At 39.3% G+C, this 18,983-nt stretch overlaps 2 protein-coding genes across 2 annotated transcripts in view; both read right to left on the bottom strand.

The window, feature by feature from the left end:
• Positions 1–4,652, bottom strand: part of MYO5C (myosin VC) — a 37,761-nt gene extending 33,109 nt beyond the window's left edge. The window contains exons 1-4 of the mRNA XM_031046128.2: positions 4,605–4,652; positions 1,990–2,100; positions 930–1,095; positions 556–700 (exon numbers count right to left, since the gene is read on the bottom strand). Coding sequence (XP_030901988.1) covers positions 556–700; positions 930–1,095; positions 1,990–2,100; positions 4,605–4,631 — 449 coding nt within the window. The 5' untranslated portion in view covers positions 4,632–4,652. The remainder of the gene's footprint in view (positions 1–555; positions 701–929; positions 1,096–1,989; positions 2,101–4,604) is intronic.
• An 838-nt stretch (positions 4,653–5,490) lies between these two features.
• MYO5A (myosin VA) overlaps positions 5,491–18,983 on the bottom strand; it is a 102,980-nt gene continuing 89,487 nt past the window's right edge. Inside the window, exons 32-40 of the mRNA XM_034065880.1 lie at positions 18,329–18,422; positions 16,037–16,183; positions 15,487–15,641; positions 14,221–14,310; positions 13,379–13,529; positions 12,285–12,567; positions 11,313–11,487; positions 9,908–9,988; positions 5,491–8,865 (exon numbers count right to left, since the gene is read on the bottom strand). Of these exons, the coding sequence (XP_033921771.1) occupies positions 8,713–8,865; positions 9,908–9,988; positions 11,313–11,487; positions 12,285–12,567; positions 13,379–13,529; positions 14,221–14,310; positions 15,487–15,641; positions 16,037–16,183; positions 18,329–18,422 (1,329 nt within the window). The 3' untranslated portion in view covers positions 5,491–8,712. The remainder of the gene's footprint in view (positions 8,866–9,907; positions 9,989–11,312; positions 11,488–12,284; positions 12,568–13,378; positions 13,530–14,220; positions 14,311–15,486; positions 15,642–16,036; positions 16,184–18,328; positions 18,423–18,983) is intronic.

Here is an 18,983-nt window from a genome sequence, read left to right as displayed (position 1 = left end):
GAAACTTAAACAGCAGAGGTTTAGACTTGATATAAGGAAGAAATTCTTTACTGTTAGGGTGGTGAGGTACTGGAATGGGTTGCCCAGGGAGGTAGTGAATGCTCCATCCCTGGCAGTGTTCAAGGCCAGGCTGGATGAAGCCTTGGGTGATATGGTTTAGTGTGAGGTGTCCCTGCCCATGGCAGGGGGGTTGGAACCAGATGATCTTAAGGTCCTTTCCAACCCTAACTATTTTATAATTCTATGATCTACTCTCCTACCAGTTTCATCTTTTAACTGTTCATCTTTTAGTCCTCTTTGGTTGTAACATCTAGGCTAATGTCACTGTTATTCACTCAGCTAAAAGAGCATTTTGCCCCCCATCAAGAATGAAAATAGTTACAAGTTCTAGAAATTCCCCCACTCATTAAGGAATTACTCCTCTTCAGGTTAAGCTGCTCATTCAAAGGTATTCTTAATAGCCAGTGGTACATACACAGTTAAATTAAATGATGATTAATACTGGCTGCACTAGACTTAAAATGTTACTTATGGACATTAAACAACATACTGAACCTTGCCATTTGCTTGTACGCCTCTTCTGCCACAGCAAATATATGCGGATCTATGTCCCCCATGTTTTGCCCACTATATGCATGGATAATAGCATCTCCGTATATTGGCAACTGTTTATAGGGGTTTATTGCAACCAAAATTATTCCTACAAACAAGTGCACAAAATAAAAATAAAACACAGGTTAGTTCAATCAAATGACAGGTTTTGGCAACAACAGTTAAACTGATACAAAGTAGTAATATTTTCTAAACTAGGTAGGAGATACTGATCAACAAACAAGTCTATACTCACATAAAAGTGAATTAAAATACATTTATCATTGCAAACTAACCCAAGATTTCTTTTCTTAAGCCTTGCATTTTCCTTTGCTTACCACTATAGGTGTAGATAAGCCTAGACTCCACAAAACGAACTTTAAGATTGTGTAAAACAGCAGGTTCATGGAGATAACTAAGTGCAGTGAGATCATTTTCACCAACAAGTATGTCAGGGTTTCGGAGGGGTGGCAAAGCAGCTGGATCAACAGGGTAATTCAGTTCCTGTCAACAAAAACGACTTGCAGTATCATAAAACGCATTAGTTTTGCCTAAACATATATTGATCTTCTACCTTTACACAAAGTTACAGGGTTGATGGAGCCCTGTCTGATCCTGTATTTCATCAATTCCATATATCCCACTGAACTTAGGGATTTGCAGATCATTACAGTAAGGTGAAGTTCTCCACTATTTACCAAAGTGAAAGCCACATTTTCTTTATTCACTGTATTTTGTACTGAAATCTATAAAATGGAAAATACTATAGCTCTCCAAACACACGTGTATTTCAAGTACTGATGAAAACAGCAGACCAGTGGCAACTGAATGAACTGGTCAGAACTTAAGTCAGCTCTGAAAATACCCTTACTTGCAACCCTTCGTTTTTCTTTACACATTGTTTAAAACTTCTGTTTATTTCAACAAATCCATTTAGCCACACATTTAATACTTGTATTTACAGAACAGCAATGCAGAAAAACTGTTTTAGAAACATTAAACTAGAAAGAACTCAGACACTAAAATTAACAAATCTTACTTAAAGCAACAACTTTAGAGAGAAAAAAAACCACAACAGCTGGCTCTGTGAGACAGAACTGTGCCTGCCCTGCACTTCTGATTCACATCAACTTAAGATGAGTTTCAGCGCTTGTTTCAAAAGTGAAGTGATCTCAGAGATATGTGCTCTATACTAACATCATACAAAGAGTAAAATTGCACTTTTCATCATTTTAGATAACAGCTGTTTTCTGTACAAATTTCAATGTGATAAAATTCTGGTCACCACAGGGTTAGCATGAAAGAAAGTATGCACAAGTCATTTATATCCCATGAGTCCTGTGTGTCTCCATAAACATATGCCAGCAAACCCCACAATAATTAAGGCTTTCTCCTTACAGTTCCATCTTCTAACTGCACATGGAGAAAATGGTCTCCAGCTTTGTAGTTTTTTGTGATTTCTGCAGACCGCCAAACTTCTTCATTATCAGGGATCCAAACCCTATTGTACTACAACAAAAAAACAAGGTAATGATTAGCTTAGTTATTAGCATAATACCAGAGTGGCATGAAAAAAACAGTTTTCAAATGTCAGTGCAACCTAAAGCAGAACTGGATGCCAGGACTCTGGATTATTAGTAGCTCTGTTCAGCAGGCTGTATTTCTGTGTTTTAGCAAGTCATCATGAAAGGAAAACAAACTCAAGAGCAGACTCCAGCTCAGACATGTTTGTTCTGCTCCTGTTTAGCACAAGGGCTTCAGAACAGCAGCATGCAGAAGGCTGCAGAACAGTGGTGTGCAGGAGGGTGAACAAGGGCCAGACTGTTGCCTAGTTCTTCAAACCCTCTAACACTGAACAAAGAGAATAAAACCCACTTGAGACAGAGCCCCAATTTATAGGAGATTTTAAATGAGCAAGTACGTGAGAAGACATCTCATTTACCAGAACTGACACTTCCCTCAATGCAAGTGTAGGACACTGAACTTAGATAGCATTTTGCCATAGGTATAGATGTATACACAAGAAAGGCTCTGCACAGGTACCTTTCTTTCAATGGGACTGAAGTACGAGCTCCAAACAACATCTTCCCCTCTTACAGGGTGAATGTCAAAGACCATCAGCAGGTTTCTCTCTTTACAAGCAATCGGCCGCCTCAGCTGAGCTCAGTCCCAGTCTGGTACTTTAGCTCTGCCTCAGGGAGAAACAACCCTTCCCAAGAGTGCTTATTTCCAATGGAAGCAGGTGAATTGTAATTCTCTTTTACACATTTGAAGAACTGAGACAACAGAATTACCTCTGGCCTTCTGAAGTGTGTTTAAATGCAAATTACGTTGCTGGAGACATCTAGTTATCCTGTGCTGAAGTTACAACGTTGAAGCATTATCAATATCTTTACATGTGCTGACCTAGAAGCTATAGGAAACAGCATTCCTTAAAAGGACATAACACAGCTGGCAACCTCTGTAAGTCAGGAATTCCAGTCTTCCTGAATGTGGAGTGTATCCTCCCTATTCTGCCAGGGTTTAACACAGCAGCAGCATCCCCAAAAACCTCCCTAAGGCATCAACTATGCATTGATAACACTGGTTTCAGTAACACTGAAATCACTTCAGGAATTTGCAGGTTGTGACCACTTCTGACACTTCATCATCTTCTTTGAACCATTTTTTATACCATATAGCGTGTATCTCAGATGGCAATGAAGACAACACTGAAGGATATATTTGGATGTAAGGAGAAGACAGAACTAAAGACAGCCTGAAAACCACCAGTACATGCTAATACTGAGTTTCTTAGGAACCATCACTCCTCTAATTTGTGACAAAGTAACACCAGGGAGCACAAGACCATTTAGTCCCTACTTGCACAAGCAGCCCTGCCATATAACCTTCCAGCATCTGTTTTGATATCCAAACAAACAAAGGGTGTTAAATGGTTAACACCCTTCATTCGATTTCCCTCCGTGGGGAACACAGGTATCTATATTCCTGGTCAGTTGAAACCAACTGTGCTTACATAAACACATGAGAACTGCTGCAGCTGCTTACCTGAGAAATTAAACAGAATTCTTTATTTGCTGTTGCTCCGTGTGGGTCAAGAGTATCCCACACAGCGTGTTCCCATGTAAGAAAGTGAACTGTGCTAGGTCAGGGCCAAGATAGGGAGGAAAAGCATGTGATTGAAGGGCTGGTTCTTCAGCTCCAGGAGCCTCCATTGGCAAATGCAGCCGGCCTACCAACATTCCCTCCTCCAGACCTGCCTCGCAGGTAAACACAGCAGAGTTTGCTCATTTTCGGATCAAGTTACACCCATTCTGCTTCCGCCTGCTAAACACTACTCCCGAAGAAGAAACCCAACCATTCCTGCTTTCAGCTGTGCCCCATGTGGTACCACCACACCAATCGAATAAATACCCCTGCAGCACAAGGCTAACAGCTGTTAATCACAGCAGGTGCTTCTGGGATAGAAGAGATACAGTCCTGTAAGTGAATCACTTGTACTATTTAGAGCTAAGCAAACAAATGATATGTCACAACACCGGTGACTACAGGAAAAGTGGGAGAAATTGTGCAAAAAATACAGCAGCCACGTTAAAGAGGAGGAAACTTCGGTTTGTTGCCAAGCTCTGCCTAACACGCAGTATCTGCATAACGACAAGAGCCAGCACCCCACGACTGAGTGGCCAGGGGAGTACTGTTAAACTTTAAACGTGCCTCACTACTGGCTAGCACATCAGAGCCCTACACACAAAGGCCAAAAGCCTCAGGAAACAGGTATTTATCTGAAAAACCAGCGCTGTTTTCCCGTGCTGCCCGGAGCCTTCACGGCCGCCCCGATGTGCTGTAGCCGAGCCGCCCGGGGCGCAGGTTCCCAGGTCCGGCTCAGCGCACACCGCGCAGCACAGGCGGCTCAGGCTGTAACGCACCGCGGCGCTGCAGCCCCGAACGCACAAGCGCGCTCCGGCGACGGCGACCCCGCTGCTTCCCTTCCCTCCCCTCCCCTTCCCGCTCACCTGCGTGTAGAGCTCAGCCAGCGCCATGGGGCAGAGCGGCCGCTGGGGCTGGCGGGGAGCGCTGCCGCGGCCCGCCCCGAGGCCCGGGGAACCGGATCCCGGGCCGGCCCCGCCCGCAGGGCGCCTCCCGCAGGCCCGGCCGAGCCGCTCGGGAAAGCGCTCGGAGCCGTGCGGGGCTGTTCGTGCCGCAGCCTGCGGGGTGGCTCCCGGCTCTGACAGGTACACAGGTACGGTGTAGATGCGGAGTAATCCCAGGCACCACGCTGGCAAAGCTGGCAGCCTGCATACATCGTTAGAGATTAGGAATAATGGGTACTCTAGGTGACAGGGGGATCACGAGGGGAGACAAGCAGGGAAAAAAAAACCCAGGCACATCATTAATCACCTATCAGACACCATGAAGGGGGTTTCTCTAGCAAATTTAGAACAAGATGAAAACGAACATCTCAGAATTCAGTTAGTAAGCTTCGGGCTCTCACAGGTACTATATTTAAATATCCTTTATGAGGAAGAAGGCTTGAATAAACCTATCATCAGGTTTTGGCAGGTGGATATATGCCAGAAGCGCAGGATCCGCCATCAAAGATGCAGAAAGACAATGTTTTAGCAAAGCACAAATCTTCATTCTTATTTCAGTAACAGTTACTATTGGTGACAAAATAAGCTAACAGAAGTGGGTTATGGTGAAACGAGTATTTCCAACCAAGCACAGCAGTTTATAGCACACTGTTACTATCCCGGTATGTATTTACACAACCCTCAGATTTGAACCAACTCCCTTGGCAGTCAACATGAACTCTGCCATGAAGGTGCAGGGAACCTCTGTGACTACTGGGGACTGTGCCAGCACACAACGTCTGAACAACCACACAAGCAAACACAAAAATCCAAAGCAAATCCTAGTGTTGTATTTTTATTTGGACATTTTCCAGTGATAGCTATTAGGCTACAGCTTTTATGATGCATACATTTACTAAGTACAACATCAGACACTATAACGGATCAGAGCTCAGGTCATTCTGACAATGTTTTGGTTTTCATCTATGTACTGTAGTGGCATTGAGTGAAAACCTATGTTTAAAGGCTTTATTTATCACATGAAGTATTAGCATCTTAAAAAACCACATGGTTTACTCATAGTTTTTGTACGGTATTTGAAATGTATTCAGTTTAAATCACAAATTACACAGACCTTCAAATTGCAAATGCTGGTGTTTCCAAGTTGGGAACCAGTGTTACTGGTTATCAATCCACTTTTCAACACTGAAGTTGGTATTTCTTCTCCCCTGGGATAGAATAGATTAATTGCATTTAATGGACTTAACGCACTTTCATGTTCCATCCCAGATTGAAGTCTGAGAAGCAATTTGGATAGAAGACTGTGTCCTAAACATCAGAATAAAATGATCACTGGAATAAAAATACACCAAACTGAATGAGGTAATTATTGTGCAAATTCTCTATAATAACTGTATAGAATTCTAAGGGGTGGTTGACAAGTAATTTTCCAGCATCTGATAAAATCTATCATAGCAATAGATAATAAATTAAAATATAAAAGATGTCCACATTAAAAGAGCATGACAATGATTCAAAGGAAAAAAAACAAAACAAGTTGTTAAAATAAATCTGCATTATATTATATGGTTAAAGAGAGATTAGTCCTAAGGTGAGAGATATATTATACACTGATGCTAAGATTTTACTTCTGAAAAGTGCGTGTAAAATACTGCCATGTAAAATGTTTGTAGAGTTACCAACTACGCATCTCTTCCGCCTTCAAAGTATTTTCCTTTAAAACATGTCAAGCAGCATATACTTTTAATGTGATATAAAAGTAATACCAGTCAAACCACTGAGTTTAAGGATAATACCTATAAATTACTAAACACTACTTTTTTTTAAGGAACCAAGATACAATAAGGCTTTTTACAGGTAAACAAACTTAAAAATGAAACAAAAATACATTTAGGCATACATTTTAAACACTAATGCTTAAGTAGTGGATACATTTCCTGATCTATAGTAGGAACATACTGTAATGCCAATAGTTTGGTTTTCGATAGGAGAAAAAATTTATAGGTCAGCATGTTCTCAGGTATTTTCTTTCCTAGCCTCATTACTGGATGTGAAGGCTTTCCCATTACATTCTCACAAGTACAGTACCCCTAACAGCCTGAAAATTATATTATACCTTATCTGGAGCCACTTAACAGTAGTAGCCGTAGTTTCAAGAATTAAGTAACATTGGAAAAAAGAGTGTTTGGTATACCATGCACAGGAAAACAATCCAAATCATTTAGCAAAGATCACTCACAACAGTTATGCAATACAGTATTAGATTCTTGGAAGTACTGGCATGACCCATCAAACATAACATGGGGCATACACATTTGAAAGTAAGACAACCTGAGCACCTTAACCTGATAGTGACAAAATTTGGGTTGTCTGTACTACCGATTTTAGCAACCATACAAACAGCATGTCTGCTTCTCAGGTAAAACAACTGAAATGTTTCAGTCTGCTTAACAGCAAGGTTTTTTTCTGTGAGTTTGCAGGCAAACAGATTAGTACCAAATAGTCTAATAGTGTACCTCTAGATTATTTCTCAATATTTTAAAACAAATTAATGTTAATGCTAAGATACTAATTGCTATAATACATAAAAAATATTGCACAATGCAATTAAACAATCTGTGTGGCTTTTTTTTTACGTGTATATTTGAGTCATACACCACAAACTGCCTCTTTTAAAGTTCAGAACTGGAACCTTAAGCAGGGCTTCTGCACTTAATTTGCACATTGTGAAATGTGAATTCTGTTGTGAAGATATGTGAGACAGAAGAACCTTTCCAGTAAGATGTGCAAGATCCAAAATAACTCAGTTTCTCATTATTGAATGGCACTCTGGATCTGCAACCATTAAATCAGCATGAATCATAGTCAAGTGACAGCATCACAGTCAAAACCTACTTAACGTTCTTGTCAACCTTTCAAAGAATGAGAGCCTTGGGCTACTACAAAAATTTTCTATTAAAGTTTTTCCTCTCAAATTCCAGAATGAAGGAATACTTTTTTTTTCTTTCTTTTCTTCCCCCCCCCCTCTTTTTTTTAAGTGGCAACAAACCAAAAGGGATCACACTCAAAACACATGCTGTCATTTCTGGGGTCTACAAACGAAGAACATTAGACAGACTACAAAATCTAAATTAACACTGAAATCATTATTGACTTCTGATCATTTGCTTCAAGATTGTGTATTTTTAGCTACTTTTAAAAATAACTAAACATGTAATTTCCAGTGTGCTACTTGTGCTTAGTTACCATTTTCTTTTATAGGTGTTATTTGATACCATTTGCAAAAATCCAGTTAAAGTAACAAACTACATAAGACTGCAAATAAGGTTGACAACAAAAACTGAAATTATCTTATTTTTAGTGCTTAGTATGATACTGTTGTACATTTAAAAGAACACAATATGCAGCAGCGATTTAGTATGCTTGGTAAACCACAGTGCTAACAAATGAACAACTAAGTAACAGCATATAGTGAGCTATAAGACTTATCACTAGAATTCATGTCAAACCGGCACAAATAAGTGGTTTAAGAAATCATTTTCTATATTGCCAGTTTGTGTTTCTCTACTCCAGTTTTCACAAATTAAATGTAACAGGCTCCCAAGTGACTGCATTCTACTACAAAATGCCTTACTTTCAAGTCTTCCATGTTCAGGGCTATCCCTGTTGATTCCTGCCTATGAGATTACATACGGAGTTTATTTTACACTATTTAAATATGTTACTTAAGATCTAAAAATGTCTCTAGACAGCTGAAGACACAATTTTAGTCCAAGCTCAATTTCCATGTTCTGGAAAAGCATGAATCGGTGATGTCCTCATAAATGCAATGACTGAACACAAATGCACATCTTACTATTAGCCTCCAATCTGTGGTGCTCTTATGTAGTTTTCCAGTTACTTGTACTACAGATCTGGGCATACATACAGAGTGTTCAGAAAATGTGTTTTCAGTGGGTCACTAGGTTTTAATGGGTAAAGATATGAGGCAACTGATTCTCCATCTAACACTGATGGTACATCCTTGCAATCAGACACGTGATATGAAGCCCAGGCCCAAGCTGGCTGGGATCTGAATGGTTTCTAATGCCAGAGAGGATGGATTAAATGGAAAAGTAACAGGGAAGATGTGTTTGGCATCCATGAGCAACTGAGGAGAGTCCTTCCTGTCTCGCAGACGCATCTGCAAAGATAAGAAAGTGATTACATTAGCATTTAGCCAATTATTCATTGATAATTATCATCTTACAAAGAGGTTGTGTTTCATCTGTGCTTACAGAAACCTGGGTGTGTACTGACACACACTGTATGCTAACTTGACCCAACACATTTGCAACAATCATGCCTTTAACTGTAGTTACTGTTGTCATTTTTGGTGCTGCATATATTCCCCTTACAATGCAATATGAAGATATTAAGATCCCCTGCAGAAAGAAGAATATGCCCACTATCTGGGCATCTTTTCAGTAAGTGAAATGATAGTTTTATACCTTCCCAATCTCCCTTATCCTGCTAGTAATGCAATTCAAATTTCTAACAGACCAGAAGGATCATCTTTGTTTCTTTTACTTTGCTCTATTGGCTGTTTTTCTTTGAATTTTCAACACATTTCATTTTCATCAATATATATAAAACTTATACAGAAGTTTTTATAATTTTATAGAAGTTATGTATATAATATATATAAACTTATATAAAAGGGCTAAATGAAGAACTTTGGAATGAAGATAAGCCTCAGTTTTCAAAGCAATTGGAACTTCTCATGCAGACAAGGCCAGGTTGGATGAAGCCTTGGGTGATACGGTTTAGTGTGAGGTGTCCCTGCCCATGGCAGGGGGGTTGGAACTAGATGATCTTAAGGTCCTTTCCAACCCTAACTATTCTATGATTCTATGACATAGCTCTGACAAAAATAAATTTGCATATATATATGTTACCACTTGAAAAGTTGTCATAAAACATAAAAGTGTGTTTACACACACAAAGATGTATACACACAAAACCCTCTCACCTTCCAAAAATCTCACAGAGACTGACAGGGAAGCTAACATTTTCTTGAAAGCCTGGAGGCAGCAAATCGTGATTGCTTATAATTTTAAGGCTGACAGCGTCAAACCTAGTTACTTCAGACTCCTGAATGTATTTCAGGATGCAAGCTATTTTGGCTCAGCAGAAGATTTATCAGGAATAGTCAGAAAACTATAGATTAAAAGATATAGCCATACCTGTATTGTACGTATAAATGATACCAAGACTCTCTCTTCAAACTCGTTAACTGGAGTATACAAATTCAGAACTTTAACAATCTGTGAAGAACAACCATTCTCAGGTTAATTTTACTGTTGAATCAACAGACATATCCATGGTTACTAATAATATGCATTTTAAATTACCTATTTTAAAAAGAAAATTCTTTACAAGTATTCCTTATTTTTTGCTTTATTGATACATAGGGAATTCCATCATAATGCTATATGGTATATGACTGCCTCTTCCAGAATTTGTGTTCTTTGGAGGTAGAAACTCTGAATTTCTACATGCTTGTGGAAAATACCAAACTATGGAAAAATCAGATGATAACTGAGTGTGTTCCTACACTCCCTAGAAACACACTTTATCTCTCACCCTAATTTTGACCCTGTAATTATGACCTTCTGTAGCTTTCATTCAAGAGTCTTATGACTCCACTGTTTTACAAGAGAGTGAGCTGTTACTCTAAAAATGAGGCTAAAACCACCAAAGGGAAAAACTGCATCAGAAATACTTTAAGTAATAATATGGGTTAAACTTGTAAAAAAACTTATTAAAAATGCTCTTTGTTTTTTACACAATTCTCTTTAAAACCAAACCAAAACACAACACTTTTAAAGTTAAAACACTCAAAGCACGTGAAATTATAACTTATTATTTCAGTAAAAAACAAACAGATTTTTCCAGCAATGTGAATTACTTTATCAAAATGACTGTATCAATGCAACTGCTATTGCCAACCCCATTGTGAAAGAAATGGAGAAATTTCTTCCTTTCCGTGATGGGAATGTTGAGTAATCACCAAAGATGCTTGGATTCATTTACTCCTGTTAAAGAAAAGTGCAACTTTATCTGTACAAAATCTAAGCTTTCATAAAGAGAAGTCTTCAGCTGTTCACTAAGATGTGCTTGGTTCAGCCTTCCGAGGCTAATGGTACAGTAACTCAACACTTTTGTTTGTAGACCCAGAGACAACAGTTCTGTGTGAATTGTCCATTAACTGGATATTAACTCTCATGGCAGAAAGATCATTTCCTGGTATCCCAGGCAGAGCTACAGGGTACAGAGACGTCTTTGAGTGAAGAGCTTTCTCTAAGGATTTTCACAGACTGAGATACTATGCATAGTACTACACACTGCACAATCTATTGAGATCCCTCTCATTTGCTCCAAAACTTATCTTGAACATCAGACCTCAAAAAAGTCTGGTCTTTTTTTTTACCACTCCAACTTAATTTGTTTCAGTTTTACTAATGCAAAACGAAGCAAGAAATCATTGATCCATGTGCAATAGCAGTGCAGGCAGGCATAGCAAACACCAGCAAATACCAGCAGAGAACTGCTCAAAAGTGACAGAACAGTCAGTAAGAGTTTACTTACCTGGGCAGTAGTCAGTGCATTGCACATTGAACAAATGGCTTCAGCATCCTCATCCGTTTTCTTTTTTACTTGTAACAACTGTGCAGCCTGGATGAGGGGTTCCAGGGTTTCTTTAGCCCCGCTATTCATCAGATTTTTATCTCGTAGCCATTCTTCTAGTTGACTCACATTGTATCTGTACAAAGAGGTAGGAGTATCAAGACATCAAGGCTTGATGATGGCTAAATTGAAAACGTGCAATTTCTATTCCCCAATGTTTCTTCTTTGTCCTTATATGTTTGTTCCTTTAATTTAGTTTTCATATTCTTCTGATTAAGACAGGAAATTCTGATTTTCAAAACAGTCAGAAACTATGGCCCAAGACTTCCACTAACCAGCTTTTCCCATCTGTTTCTGTTCCTGTTAACTGCAGGAATGTTATAAGAAGAAAGACAAATAAGATTTTGTCCATGTAAAAGTACACTGAGGCTTTTCAAAGTCACTTGAGGGGCTGGAATGCCTTGACAAAATTTCTTGGCATATGCCAGTAGAATGCCTTGGACAACTAATGTCAGACACAGGAACAGAGTAAGATGGCACAGGACTTACCATAGTATGCAGCAAACTACAGGGTGGGTGAACACAGCAGGTATACAGTGTGCCACCAGCATACAAAAACCACAGGATGTTTGCTATTCTAAAAGATGAGAACGCAACTACCAACATTTCACCTACACTTCTGATTCCTACTTAATGACAAAATACTTTTGGTTTGCTTCTATCACACTTCCATGAAAGCCAGGTGGGAGTTGGCCTGACTTAACCAAGCTCTTTTTGACTGAACCTCACAACATCAATTTAACAGCATTGGCAGCTTTTGTATGTGGAAAAATAAATATTCAAAATGTATTTGCTATTCCATCAAAATGATGCTGAGCAGCGTCAAGAGCTCACTAAGGTTTTCAGCAGCACACTCAACATAAGCTCTCCCACCTTATCTGCATTCCTTTGCTCCACGAACACATGTCCTTGCGCAGGAGAAGGTTATTAAGCGTTACAGCCCCAATGATGTAGAACATCTGCTTGACAACCTGCTTGATCAGCTCTGGATCCATTCCATGCTGACACATCACTGAATGGAAGGAGTTCAGCTGCCGAATAATGGAGTCCAAAGTGTAGGTTCCTTCATCAGCAATACTGGACGTTCTCTTCCGCAGCCCTGTTGGTTTCACCCCTGAGACACCTTGGATTGTCTCATGCTCCAGCATTCCTGAAACTGCATTTGATTGGCAACATTATTATAATGACTGAAAACCACCAACATGCAAGCAATTGTAGAAGATGGCAAAATGGTATCTACACAGGAAAAGCAGGGCTTTCTGCCTGCCACACTTGACCATGATTTCCAGCAATTCTATGTTCTGCAGAATCTAAACTCACAGGATTTATATAAAGATTCCATCACCTCTGCTTGAAAGGGAAGTCTAGCTTAGCAAAGTATTTCTTTCCTCTCATGGTCATATGAGCAGCAGAGTCAGCAAAACAAGAGCTGTTCCATTCTTCTGAATGTTGTGATTGGAAAGCATAATGAAAATGTGAGTACTGTATGACAGGAAAAAAGTTATTTGTAATGAAAAAAAAATCTCTTTGAATGTGAGCTTCACCTCTGCTATTTCACTGCCAATTGCTGTCCATAATAACAACCAACCATAACTCTCCATATTCATTTTAATTATGAGTTCTCATGTAATTGAAGTCTAATTTTTCCATGGGATATTTCCCAACAGACAGGGCAGCAAATATCAGACTGTCCTAACAGTTTATTCCTGTAAATGCATGATCTATGACAAGCATGAATAAGGTATATCCATTTATTCTGGCACTGCCAGAAGAACCAGTCACAGTTTAGTTTTTTCCTGTAATCCAACCTCTCCAGTGTAGTCCTTGTCATCACTACAAAGAATACCACTAGAACCAGTAATGACACTACTGGTTAGGAAGAAATACAAGATACAGTATATTACCACCATCACAACTTTCCATTTGGTACTATAGTGTGAAGTTTAAAGAATTCAACTTTGCCTTACCAATCATTGGTTGCAGAATGTTTTCCAACACTCGGACAAGTTGTTGGTAGATCTGAATAGCCAAGTCACTCAGTACTTGTCTGTATTCGGCTAGATCGAAATTAGTGAGGCAGTGTTCGTTTTGACGAGGTGTATTATGCTTCATAAACCCCTGAATTCATAAAATAACAGAAATGAATGCTCTAATGGAATACAAAAATATTGCACAAACACGAATTTGTGGGTTTTCCATGCAACTCACAAATAATACTTTGAAAATAATAGCCACAGTCCCTCAGATCTTCAATTTGGAACGTCTTCTGATTGAGGCTAATGCTGGGATTTGCTTTTCAGTTGTGATTTGTACAACATCTGCTTCCATGACTTAACACTTGAAGTATCTGACAGAGGAACAAACTCTGCTAACTTTCTGGTGCTCAAGCATAGGCTTTTTCACCTGGTCATTTAAGGCCAAAAGCCCAATTAAGTCTGAAAAACAAATCAGGCATAACACAGCCTCCAAACCTAAACTGGTCTGTCACAGTATGGTTAATGGGCGTAATATGGCCTTTTTTATAGGAAGTGCAGAAAATAATTACTAAACGATGTAATGTTAGCAGCCAGATTCTTCTGCTTCATCTGAGCTGGCACTTTTGGGAGCACAGTGTCATCTAGCCTCTGGGCTGCAATAAATGGAGCTGGTTCAAATCTTATTTTCTTGTGCTTCCTACTGATGTCATCACCATCATTCCAAAAAGTGACGCCTTTTTAAGAGACTTTGAGATATTACAGCAATCTGTTAGAGAGCGGTGCTCACAGTAGTATTGTAGAGCAACAGAAATGAGAGCAGCAGCGCTGCTTACCTCTTCTCCGCTGTATTGCTTCAAACAGTGCAAAAATCGGCAGGTGTTAGATAGCCAGAAGGACACTGTTTCGAAGTCATCCCCTCTTTTCTGAAGATAAAAACAAACACATTTTAACAAAGACTGGTAGGATGTATAAAATAATAAAATGTTAGCTAAACGATTAAACACTTAAAATCCACTGTTTTGTAGCTGTGATAGCTTGCAAAACTTTGTGTGTTTCAGTAATGTCCTAGAAAAGCAAGTTTTTTTCCCAAAATACCACTGATGATCCTCCCTGGTTAATGCAGTATTTTTCAAGGACTTTCAGCATATGATTTCCACCACAGATATGAACTTTCTATGTTTTACAGACCTGCCCTAACTGCTCTGTGCAGAAAATCACCCGGCAGTGTGAATGTATTCCCAAAACACCCATTCTTGGTACAGTGACTAGTGAAGAGCCCAGCAATGAGGATGGAATGATGCCAGCAGGAGGAGCAGAAAACAATTCAGTTTTGATGAATGTTGCTTACATGATAACCATTTTGGCAGCCTGATAAGGAGAACAAAACAAACCAACCAATTCTCCTTGCCAGAGAACACAGGATCCGGTATATGCTGAGTAAATAAAAATTTCTAGAGCTCTGCAGCGCGCACTCCTGTCACTTAGAAATGCCCAGAAATTTTCTACAAATATCTAAGCTCCTGCAGGACTGTTTACTAAATGTAGCTTGGCTTTTGAGCACATCTGTCTCATTTAAAGACTTAAAAACTCCGTGACACTTAAGACATACTTATGTTTTAATAATGCCTTCAAGATACCCCTGACCTAAGCTCTCCTAGCCAGCTCACTGCAAAGACTTCAGGCAGTAACATATTATTATCTGTAGGTAAAGCAAATGGAGAGATCTGTGAACCAAAACTGCAAATTAAACATTTTAATTAAGTGTTCTGGAAAAGATTAACAAAGACTCATTCATCATGCATACTCTTGACGGCATCCAAAAGTTTGTAAGCAGAGCTTTGGAGGAGGAAGACTATTCAGATTAAAAAGAAGGTAGATCTTTTTCCACTAATTCAATGCATCTATGGTATTATATGGAAAAAATGCTGTTGATGTAATTTGTTGCTTCTTAAGATCACTTTTTTGTGACTTCAGTGGGCAGAGTTTACTGATCAGAAATCCAGAGCCAATTCTTTGAAAGCCTCTTCCTCACTCCTCTAACATAAAATTGAAAGCAGATTTTAAATTAACTTTTTTTTAAACCAAGCAGACCAACCAACCTTCAACACTTTTTTGATGCCATTGATGGTAGAAGTCAACAACGACCGCACTTTTTGGTCATCATTAAGGTAATCCGCATGGCGCACACACATGAACAAAATATATGCTGGTAGTCCTGGAATCAGGTTGACAGCTACCCCACGTGGTTTCAGCTCTTGGAAAAAACAAGTACATACCATCTTGTTAAGTGAAAAATCATTGGAAGATGTTCTATGAGGTAATTGCAACCTCCCCAGTTAATGGTATTCACATATCTACATAGGGACAGTGAAAACCAAGAGCCACCACTTTCTTGCAAAATATCAGAATAAACTAAAAATCATAGCTGCCTGCTAAAGCCCATGCAGGCACATTAGTATGTACAACACTCATCAGGAAGGATGATTAAATTACAACAGATTTAGAATTTTAGATAAACTAAACACTGTCAAAACCAAAATAAGCTTTTAATATCCTAATGCAAATTCTATGCTCTTCCAATTCATTTTTCATTGTTCATTTTTCAGGGTGTGTGGGAGCAGAGGAGGCAGCAGTGTGAAAGCTGCTTACCTAAAATAAGATTTTTGACAAGTTTTTGTTCATCCTCCTTCTTATATTCCAACATGCCTTGGAAATCCTTTTCTTTCCGTGGAATGTTAACTGGACGAATAGGTTCGTCAATGATTTGTCCAGGGGATATGTTCTCCATCTGGCCCACTGCAGAGGGAGAATGAAAGCAATTATAAAATATTTTCGAGTCCATAGCAGAGAAAATGATGACATTTCTATGGTAGAACTCCAGCACAGAGAAGTAAAAATGTTTTCTTTGGTTCAGGATAACATTAAAAAACAAAACTCCCATTAAACAAAAAGACAAGACTGTTGACAAACGTATCTTGGGGTGGCATTCCTCCTTTGAAGGAGGGTAGAAGTATGTGAACAGCATCCACTGATACAAACTTACTGCTGATTTCCTGGATTTTATCATATAAAAGCACAAAGACAAAGTGATAGCTGTTAATCACTTAATCACAGATTAACACTGCAAGGGTCACTGTTAATTGTTCTGCAAAATGCTGGTACTTTTCAAGTTTGATGTCTGTTGCCAGTTACGTAGGTTTACCTCAACCAGTAGCCAAGCATGCACACTGGCTCCAGCAGGACAGAGAAGAGAACAGTAGGAGCAAAAGTGAGAAATAATGTGTGTTGAGAGAAGGATGGTTTAATAAGCAAAGGAAAGGGGCAGGGGGAAGCAAAACGAAGGCAATCACTCACAACAACCCATAGGGGGATAGATACCCCCCCAGGTTCCAAACAACAGCTACCTTGATTGCAAAAAAAACTCCTCTTCTGGCTCCTGACATTAGGTGGTATGGATTATGGAATATTCCTCTAGCTAATTTGGGTCAGCTGTCCTGACTGTGCCCATGGGCCTTCCTACCTCCCCGCTTACTGAGGTGGCAGAGCAGGGAAAAAGAGGCAACCATGACACTGTGTCAGTTCTGTTCAGCAACAGCCAAAACACTGATGTGTTACCCACAGTGCTTTAGCCACAAATCCAAAACACAGCATCGTACAGGCTGCTATGAAGAAAGTTAACTCCATCCCAGCCAGACCTACTACACCTTTCTACATTAATTAGGTAATATACACAGACAAAACTATGTTTTCAAAACCATTTTCCTCACCTTGTGTTGTGCATGAATACTGCTGTGGTCTTGTCCACAGTAGTAACCAAAGAGTACTGAAAGAATTTTTAAAAACAAACCTTTCAAAAGGATGTCTGAAATATCCACCTTGCTGTACACAGTACCTCCCACTATCACATTCAACACCTACGCTCTACCTGATTAGGTTGCATGTTTATTTTTGCAAAGCATAATTCAGCTTCATCCCATGAAAGCTACATACTCTTCTCAAAACCCTCCTAGTTGCATGCAGTTACAAACTGTAACATCCTGTAAGTATGCTGAATGTGTGCACCTGTCAAATGGAATAGAAAATGCAGAAATCCAAACTGGAGGTTAAGGAGAGATCCCACTAACTGAAGGATAATATACTCCTATTAATTCAGCTTTAATCAGATATCATTGTTCTTTTCAAACACTGACAACTACACAGTCACTGATTTCTGTCTTAGTACTCATTAAGACAGCTCATTAGGCAGCAAGCTTGTTTCTGGAAAAAGGAGATGACCATGAAAAGCTTTCTGAGAGGTTAGGACCAGGATTATTTAAAAACAAAATCATACTTCAACTTTATAACATTATTAATTGCTTTTAGCAATTAAAGTTACTTTACTTATGCAGAGACACAGAAAACTCTCAGCCCCACCAGTCCTGAGATCCTAAGGCAGCTTACACTAACGCTCATAAAAATAAAATCAGCTTAGTCCATATCTTAGCATCCTCATATTCAAGTTTGGCCAGCAGCTCCAAAAGGAAACCTCAAGCAGAAAAAGACAGTCTCAGCATTCTTGGCTCCAGTGATACAGAAATTACCAAAGGAATACTGGGTAAATTATTTCTGCTTGGTTCATACTTAGTATTGCTTTTGTCTTGACAAAACCAGGTAGTGTCTTTGAGTACACAGACAGCCCAGGTAACATGCCTTTATGTTCAGTTTCTGCCTCCAGAGAAACATCAATCTCCTTTACTCATGCTCCAAAATATGGTAAATCTTCTAAAGGTTTGTAAAAGAACACATAATGGTCTGAGTATACCTCCTGTTTCTGGAGTCAGTTAAAAGAGACTAATACTACTGCAGACTTTGCTCCCTTACAAAGTGCTAGAATAGATGGATATGATGACAACAGGATCACAACAAGTAAACCAAAATCTTTCTCAGAAAATATAAAAGTACCTTCAAGTTCACCAATCTTCTTAGCAAATACTTTCAACTGTTTCTTTAGCTTGCGAACAGTTTTGTCTTGCTTTTCAAGCTGCTCCATTAAATCCTATAAATAAGAATGGGAGTAAGATTAAGATATGAAGGAAATCCCATAACTTGTGTCAGAGACAAAATCAGTGCTGTTAGAGTTACAAGGCAGTGAGGAAAGCTGAACAGTGGTGCCATCCTCTGGCTGAGGTTTGCAAGCTGGTATGCTGCCTATAACACAAGCCAAATATCACAAATGTTATGTGCAGCAAGACAAAGGCAAAGCTCTTAGGCAGGTATATTCTGCAGACACTCAGAACTAGGTCAGCTCTTAGGCAGAAGGTGTTTTGCTGCAAAAGCATCTCCCTAATGCTTCCTCCCTGTTCTTCCAAATGCCTCACGGAAACAATTTTCTTCATTATTTAACAGCTAGCCCATATTTCTGCATCATTTATTCATGCCTTTGGGACTGACTCATTATTCAGAACTATCCATTTTACAAGATGATAAGAGAGAGATCTGCAGAAGGACCATAACTTGCACGTGAATTTACTAAAAATCAAACATGCAGCATTTCTTGTGATGCTCTGCCATTTCCCTATTGCTTGCGTCATCACATTTCCTTACATTGAAAATGGGG

Source organism: Melopsittacus undulatus, chromosome 9 (genome assembly GCF_012275295.1).
Source record: "Melopsittacus undulatus isolate bMelUnd1 chromosome 9, bMelUnd1.mat.Z, whole genome shotgun sequence".
NCBI classification, from domain to species: Eukaryota; Metazoa; Chordata; class Aves; order Psittaciformes; family Psittaculidae; genus Melopsittacus; species Melopsittacus undulatus.
Note: the sequence above shows the minus strand (reverse complement) of the source record. Positions and strands in the feature narration are given on the sequence as shown.